Here is an 8,619-nt window from a genome sequence, read left to right as displayed (position 1 = left end):
TTTTCGGTCGCGCTACTATCGAGTACATTTTAAACATATTAAAAAACAGATTTTGCTAAATTTAATTGTAATCGAGTCAAGAATGGAGGAGCAAAAGGAAGAGCTGCAGGATGGGGCAGCCAAGCACTGCCCCAACTGCAAAGATGAGCTGAGACCCGAGCAGCTGTTTGAGGACAATGTGGAGGACATTGCCAAGAGTCTCGCGCAGATAATGCTGATCTGTGGCATCAACACGAGCAAGTGCTGCCAGGTGAAGTCCATCATCAAGAGTGCATTTGTGTACCACGAGAAGGCGAGGACACAGTGCAGTCCGAAAGCCCAGCCAGCGGTGAGTATCGATCGGGATGATATGCTGCACGCGCTGCACATCAAGTGTGAGATGGAACGCATGGAGGCGCTGCTGGCCTACTCGATTATCAAGCGGGCATTCAAGGCCTTCTTCCATGGGAAGCCAGCGGCGACGGTGAGCAGTCCAATTGTGGATGCCATGGCCATAATCTCGAACCAACCGGCCTGGGCTCATGCCGCCTTCAAGACGTCCCAGCTCTTTGACCAGTACCAGGCGGCGTTCTTTTGGGCCCACAAATCCTACGAGAAGCAGATCAATGCCATCTACACGGCGCTCTACAAGCGCATGAAGGCGCGTTGCACCACGACGCAGGTGTCTAGGTGCCGCTGTGGTCGCTGCTTCAAGCAATCGGTGCCCGGTGCCGCAAAGTCCAGCGGCAAGCGTGTGCCACAGAAGCTGACCCTCAAGGATGGCTGTGACCTGCCCAAGAGCTGCATTCTGTGTGGCCTGCAGGTGCCGTCGGAATTGACCACGGGCCCGCTCGTGAATGTGAAGCTGCCACGTCCCATACGCAACCCGGAGGTGAATCTGCCAAGCTGCGACGTGTGCCACAGTCAGTTTCTCATCTGCGAGTGCAACATTGATCAGCTGACGGGGGAGCAGCAGGAGGATTGTGGCCAGGACTCGTACAAGGTGAAGTGGTATCGCCTTGAGGATGATGAGCCGCAGACCAAGACCCAGTGGCCACCGTACATAGGATTCTTGGACACTAAGGAGACTGAGGAGCAGCAGCAACCCAGCAGCGAGGACTGGGAGAATCATCACTGCCCCGTGGACTGCCAACATGACAGCAGCAGCAGCGAGGACACTTTTTCGTGCGACAGCGACTTTGGATCCTCGAATGTCTGCGACGATGACGACTGGAGCGACTGTCCTTCCAGCTACCGAAGCTGCACACATTTGCAGGAAAATACGGATCGACTGGAGGCTTATCTCAAACAAATGTAGGCCAAAAAGAAGAACCCACCAGAGACGCATGTGGCCAGCACCATTCGTGAGCCAGGAGCAGCCTGTAAGCGTTGCAAGGACTGAGCCACACACACACCTCTAAGATTTCGTTACCTACAAGCAACTCGATTATTCAACTAGACAAGTTTGTTTTTTTCTCACTCCTTTTTTTGGGGTTTTGCAACGCCCACACGGGTGGCAACTGTGCGGCGCCTTATCGCGCCAGCAGAGATCGCAAAGCGCCTTGACAATGGGGCACTTAAAATGCCATTCCCTTCGGTTGTAATCGCCACTAAATTGCAGTCACCTCAACGACTCCTGCAAATGGGAACTGGGATGGGGATGGGGATTGGGCTTCTGTTCGCGCGTAGAAGTTCCACATAAATCGCATGGCATATCTGTGGACTTGCATCTGTCGCTCTCTGCGCTGCAACGGGCGTACGGCACGGGCTGTGGGTCTCCTCGCTTATCAATCCTGCCTCATCTCGAGAACTGAGAACAGAGTCGAGAAAAAACAGAACATCTTCTGCGAAAAATAGTAATTCCTGTGCAACTTGTCACAACTTTTGTAAGATTCAACGAGAGGCAACGTGGAAAGACGAGAAACGGCTCATGGCTGGATCTAGCAGCAGGGACAGGGACAGGCACAGACGCCTCTTGGTAGATCCAGCAGGCACAGGGACAGACGCCATGGAAGCAGAGGACAGTGTGTGGCAGAAGAGACGCCTCTGCGCCAGGGATTGTCTGTCAGTGGATGGGAGTCCTAGTCCTATTTTTGGGTCTACTCCAATGATTCTCCCACTCTCTGGTCGCTCTGTGGCATGTTGCATTTGCATATAGATTTATTTTTATGGTTTCGCCGCCTGCCAATGAAATTTGTGTGACGATCGCTTGCAACAGCAGAACTCAGCAGACGTTTATTTTCTCTTCATTGATTTCCAAAGAGCTTCATTCGACTGCCTCTGATTTCCACTTAAATATTTGGTAATATTTCTTTGGTTCTTGTGTCGATGTCTTGCCAAATTTGTCTTAATTATGATATGCTCGCCATTAAGTACCCTGCAGGGGGAGTGAATAAACAAAAGCCAATTGAGTGGGCAATTTTCAGAGATCGTCTTCGATCGCTGGAGAGCACTCTTACAGATCGTTTAGAGCAGTGGGGAATACTTCTACAGATCCCCAAAGATCCCATGGACTCCGCTGGAAACCATTGAACTTTTTCACATGGCCATCAAATTTGCATCTAATACGAACACTGGAAGCTCTTTTGGGTTGCATTCTCGAGGCTGCAGACCCAGCCACTCGAATCTTCACTTTGATACTCTTGAGGGGTGCGCCCCTGTGTCCCCGTCCCTCTGGCACGAATCGGATCTTAGCTCTCTGGTTCTTAATAGTCTTTTTATAGTCTGCACTTTTTCAACTTCAATTAATGAAGTGTCGAGTTGTTAACACCACAAAAACACACACAACCCAACATACAGAACACACAGACGAGCTGCAGAGAAGCTTCCCAAATGGTTGGCCCATCGTTTGGGGCGTCTATTTCCAAACATTTTGCCCTGGGAGCTGGCTGCCTGCCTGGGGAACAAACAAACAAATTAAAACGAGCATCGACAGCAGCCGCAGCAGCAGCAGCAGCCGGCTGGTTTTCTCAGGTGAGAAAACGGGGGCCCTACAGCACAGAGCAATGCATTTTCACGGCAGCGGGAAAAGCAAACAAGAAGCAGCGGCACAGACAGACAGCAGCAGAAGCAGCAGAGGCAAGAAGCTGTGCCAGAAGCTGTGTGGCTGACTCTCTGCCTCTTTAATCCCTCAAAAAACTTTGGCCTAGCACTTAGTGGTTTACGAGGCAGCCGAGTAGCAGCCGCCGCCGTCGCTGTCCCTAAAGTGTATTTAGATATCCCACAAGTGGGCAGGGAGAGCGGTGGGTTGGGGCTTTTCTTTTGTGTATCTTTTGGCGACACTTTGTCGTGATTAAGTTGTTAAAAATGGGATTAATTCAATCAAGTTTATGCATTTGTTGTCTTAAATGGAAAGCCAACTGAGATTTACAGTGGTAGAAAGTGCGAAAAAATTGGTTTAACTTGAAGAACATTTTTGGGAATTAAATGACAAGCAAAGGAGCCACAAAAAGTGGAAATTAAGTATCGAAATATACGAAAAAAGCTAAAAAAAAAGTTCTCTGAAAATTCTGCAATAATTTTCAGCACAATTTTTAGGCTTTTTGTGGATATTATAGCCAATCCCTGCCAATTGGTTATCACCTACTCCTTCCCCTCTACAGCTGCTAACACCTCCCTGCTTCATGCCGCCCACTGTACACATTCCTCCCGCTTCCATGTGTCTTACCCCTGCCCCGAACTTGACGCTTCTGCTTCACGGTGTCCCGCCCGAAATCAGTGTGGGAAAAAACAGTTGGAGCGTCAAATGAAGCGCCGCCCGGGAGAGGAGAGCGCCGAAAGCAATTCCGATTTCAGGTGCAACCTCCCAAAAAAAATACAACAACAAAAAGAAGTGAGAGAGTGAAGAAGAAGAAGAAGAAGAAGATCATGCCGCCAACGCATTCGAGAGAATAGTGAGAAAAATGTTAATGATAAACCTGTTTGTCAATTAAACACAAAATATATTGTAATAGTTGATAACAGAATGAGCAAACAGACAGACGGACAGAACAGAGCTCCAGATGCCGCGCTGAGAACTTCCCAAGAAACAAGAAGAAGGAGAAGGAGAGTAGGGAGGGGATAGGGGCCTGGGCTGGTGCGAGGGGAGACAACCTGTCAACCCACAAAAGAGGGCCCAAAGGCTGGACCCTGACATCGTCGCCTGGGTTTCATTATCGCCTTGCTGCCTTTGCCTTTGCCTTCAACTTTGAGGCATGTCGCTGTCTCTCTCTGTCTTGGCTGCCGCTGCTCTGGCTCATTGTTTAGTGAAGCATTTAACTTATAAATATTGTTGTATGTTGTGTGTGGCACCGGGCACAGGGAAAAAGAGTGTTTTGTATATGTGATACCGTTCTGAAAGGCAGCGTCTCGAATGGGGCAGGGCCAGGGCCAATGCCAGTGCCAGGGCACTTCAGTCTTGCGTCTCTTCTTGGGGCAGGCAGGCAGGCATCTCATCTCTCGCTGTGAAATATTTCCCATGACAATTCTGTTTGCTTTTCGTGTGCTGCATTGTGTCTTGCCCTCTCCCCGCCCTCCCCCCGTGCGTTCTCTCTTGGCACCTCCTCACATCTCTTGCCCCCCATCCTCAGCTCACCTCATCTGTGGGGCTCTCGCTGGTCTTGTCGTCGCCCACTCGTGGATCCCAGGGAAACAAGTGACTGCAGTTCGTCGCTCTATTTGCTTTATCTATGCTCTGAGCTGAAACCCATTGGCATTTCTGGATTTTCTTTGTGACGACTCCGGCATTGGGGCTGGCCGCTTTTTCCCAGGCCCTTGGACACAAGGCTGTCAAAGTCGAATATTGCAGCTTTGAGTGGTATTCTCTCCATGACAGTGCCAGTACCAGTACCAGTCGCAGTCCCTGTCCAAATGGCGGCATTTAGGACTGTTTTCAACAGCCCAACTGGCACGAGTTGGCATCCCAGGCATCCTCCTGCTCCGATTCTGCCCGTCCGTCCTTCGTTTTGAACCAGTTGCGAAAAAAACCAAACATTTTGAAAGGAAATTATGCGATATTCATGGGGGTTAATGATATGCGACACAGGAGTTGCTCTAACTGGGAGAAAAAGGAGTTTCTGGGGGAGATATTTTCATTGAAGAAAGCTCTCTGGGATCTCTGGACTCTGGGTTCTCCGCTTTTTTGGCTGTCATAAACCTTCAACAAAGGCTGCTGCTCTGTACCAAAACCATCTCCCAATTCATAGTATCCTCAGCTGCCCAGAAAGAGTAGAACTTATTAAGGCTCTGACTCCCCCAAGGCCCTTCCCTCTGCCTGCTCAGAGCTGTCGGCGAGGTCAATGAAGTGCCGCCGAAATTCCGCGGAATTAAACCGCCAAAAAAGAAAAGAAAAGAAAAGAGAGAGAAAGAGAAAGAGAGAGAACTTAACTCGGAACAAAACTGAAGCGAACGATGCGGCCAATTTGCGATCGTTGGTAATTATATTTGTGTGTGTGAGTTTGCGGTTTCTGAGTGTGGGGGAACGAGCCGAAGGCTCAGCTAAAAGCGGTTCGTACGATTGGGGCAATGGTAGCGCTGCCACCAGTCGACAAAGGGAATATGCACGGCAACGGGAAAGGAGGGGACTCCCTGTGCTCCCTCTGCTGCTGCTGCCATTGTCTGTTGCTGCTCCTCCTGTGGCACCTCCTGGGGATTCAATGTCTGTGGCTGGTGTCGCTGCGTGAGCAGATGGCACAGCGAGCAGTAAGGCTCAAAGGTGGAGCGTAGCTTGTACTTGGAATGCCACCAAAAGTAGCGCTGATACAGCTCCGGCTGTGCCATCAGCGCCTTCAGATGCTCCACCAGCTGTTTGGCCGTGGCAAAGTCCCGGCTGTTGATGTAGGAGCCGGGCGGCACGAGATTGGTTAGATTGCCACCGCCTATGAGCACGGGCACCATGAACTTGTCGAGTGCCTGATAGAATTGTGGATGCACAAAGTCCGGGCAGGCGCTGGGCTCAAAGATGAGCATAAAGTAGTAGGCGCTGCAGCTGCAAAGGGGAGAAGGAAAGGGATTAGCCAGGGAAAGGATTCCGCCCTTCAAAGACTCTTACCCATGATAACCCAAACAGCTTTCGTGTGCCTCCAATTCCACATGTTTGCGCATTTCCAGTAGATAATAACTCTCTGCCATCGTCTGCTCATTCACCACGTACATCATATACACCGCCAGGCGATCCTTAAGCTTCAGATGCTCGTGCAGTCCCACAATCAGGGGCGTAGACATTCCCTCGGAGAAGCTCTCAGTCGGTTGCTCAAAAGCATTGAGACGGCTCGATGAATTGTGCAGCGAAAAGTAATACTCGGACCACACCAAATCCGAGTCCAGGCGATAGCTCATCGTCAGGTTAAACGGAGCTTTGAGGAAGGGAATCGGATTCTGTGTTTGACTGAGGGGAGCACTGCCGGAGAACACCACCAGATGATCGGCGGTGTGGTGAACACTCTCCAAGCCATGCGGCGAGTACGGCTGATCGGCATTGAAGACAATCGCATCGAAGGGTTTGCCGTGAAAGTCTCTGTCGGATGTCACCACGCAGCCGCACTCCATGTGCACGGAACGCTCCCAGGCGGGGCCCTCGTTCCACAGGAGAATCACGGAATGATTCAGTGGCTTGTGGCCGCCCTGGCAGTTTCTGTAGAAGGGAACGATGGCAAAGAGCAGGCAGATCGTCACCACAATGCTGAGCATCTTGAGCAGATTCATGTAGTACTCGGGCGTCCTCTTGTGGCGCTGCAGATGCTGTCGGGCATCCTGTCTCTTCCCTCTGGGCGCCAGCACACGTTGTTGCGGCTGCTCCGCCATTTCCCGCTGCATTTGCTGCAGACTGCGTCGCTGGCTGAGGAGAATCTTATCCAGCGGCTTGGTGCAACCCTTTTTGGCAAGCGGCATTTCAACAAACAATTTGGTAAACTGACTTAAACATGCGGATAGATGTGTGTGTGTAATGCTCCCTTTTTGTTGAGGCTTGGAAGAGGGTAAAAATGATTCTTTTGCCGTAAAGTTGTGAGAATTTCGATGGAACGATACGATTTGACTAAAGGTTTTGGGTTCGGCTTACGCACTCTGAATGAACGAAAGGGAGGGACTGCTTTGAGTTGTAGATTGTGGCAAACTATATGTTTTTTTTATAGGAAAACAAATCAAGGAAACAAGTTGAAGCTCAGTGAAAGGCCTCCCCCAGTTGATTGCCTGCATCAAACGCACACAATTTTCAATCAATCGGCGTCCAATGGCTCCTCCACCTGATGATGCTTCCCCCGTGCCAAGCGCATTTCCGATTTGCCACTTTTCATCGTCAGCCAAAAACAGGAACAAAGTAATCAATCATTTGCGCCAAAACCATCAGAGAACATGACAATCTGCAAACAAAAAGCGTTTGGAGAGAGCAAGAGAGAGAGGGAGGGAATGGGAGCGGGAGCGGGAGGTGTGTACAGGCAGGCAGCACGTTGGAGCCATCCATCGATGATATATCACTGCAATTTCCATTTTGCAGTTGTTTTTTCAGTGTCTCATTTCGAATGCGTGCCCATGGAGGAGGATGTGGCAAAGGCAAAGGCAAAGGCAAACACGGGGGCCAGATGGAGAGTGTAGCTGGACATGGGACGTGCCAGGCGCTTCTCCACGACACTCCCTCCGGAACGTTGTCTCAATTATTGAGGGGGAGGAGTGCGAAGTGGCAACCTCTGTGCAATTTTCCAATTGACAACCATTTAAATGTTACGCATTTCATGTTCAACTTCCCATAAAACGTGACTACAGAGAAAAAGAGAAACAAAAGGTAGAAAGGAAACATTGCCCAGGAGGTGACAGGACAGGCAGCACGTAGCAACAGTTTTGTGTGGCATGTAAATTGCCCATGCGATGAGTTATGAAAGTGAAATGGATTTGTGAATGCGCGCCAGACAAAACCGCACACACACACACACACACACACACACAACAAATAAAACTCCTTAGAACAAGAGCCACAGACAAACCAGAAACAGAGAAACAAAATGCGAGAGCAGCTTCCCCTCGGGAACATGTATAAAATTTAATTATTCCAGCGAATCCCCAAGCCAAACAAAAGAGCCATTTCGAATGCAGCTCCACTTTGGGCGCTGTAGTCCTGATCCTCGCTCGCTCGGCTCACCTTCGCCTTCAAAGTCAAAAGTCAGAGGAGAATGGAATTGAAATTCCATTGTGGAATATATATTATTTTTTTCTTTTTGGGGGCGTTACCGCAGCGCGCAGTCTGAAAGCCTTAACAACAAAAATGCAATAAATATGCATATGAGAGAGAAGTGCTGCCGCTGCTGGAAGGAGAGTTATGGGCCACGATTTGAATAATTTGGTTCCCACACTTTTGGCCACAAAAACAGACCAGCAAACAGTCTCTCGAGTCGCCACAAACCATTTTTAATTAAAGTTATTAATAGGTTCCAGGAGAAAGAGAGAAGAGAGCAGCAGACTCTTCTCTCTCCTGTGATCTCTCGTGACTCATGTGGCAGCTACTTAGTTCAAGGTGTCCTTAAGTCCAACCTAAGACCTAAGGCCAATGGCAATTAAATGCCGCCGCACACATTGCCAGCAGCAGCAGCAGCAGCAATTTTGGTGGCAACTGCTTAATTATCCCAAAAAGCAACGATCCTCTGCCCTCCGATCCGTTTCGATTCGATTTCA

The 8,619-nt window shown here is 49.8% G+C and overlaps 2 protein-coding genes across 2 annotated transcripts; one reads left to right on the top strand and one right to left on the bottom strand.

Moving 5' to 3' along the window:
* Positions 1-1,439, top strand: LOC117894794. Its single transcript, XM_034802023.1, has one exon. The coding sequence runs from the start codon at positions 83-85 to the stop codon at positions 1,295-1,297; it is 1,215 nt and encodes a 404-aa protein (XP_034657914.1). The 5' UTR covers positions 1-82; the 3' UTR covers positions 1,298-1,439.
* Positions 1,440-5,339: 3,900 nt separating this feature from the next.
* LOC117894559 (alpha-(1,3)-fucosyltransferase C) lies at positions 5,340-7,018 on the bottom strand. Its single transcript, XM_034801683.1, has 2 exons — positions 6,008-7,018; positions 5,340-5,944 (listed from the first exon to the last, which is right to left on the bottom strand). Exons 1-2 carry the CDS (start codon positions 6,844-6,846, stop codon positions 5,455-5,457), a joined length of 1,329 nt encoding a protein of 442 aa, XP_034657574.1. The 5' UTR covers positions 6,847-7,018; the 3' UTR covers positions 5,340-5,454.
* Between the last annotated feature and the right edge of the window lie 1,601 nt (positions 7,019-8,619).

Source organism: Drosophila subobscura, chromosome J, assembly GCF_008121235.1.
Source record: "Drosophila subobscura isolate 14011-0131.10 chromosome J, UCBerk_Dsub_1.0, whole genome shotgun sequence".
NCBI classification, from domain to species: domain Eukaryota; kingdom Metazoa; phylum Arthropoda; class Insecta; order Diptera; family Drosophilidae; genus Drosophila; species Drosophila subobscura.
This window is presented reverse-complemented; position numbering and strand designations above follow the sequence as displayed.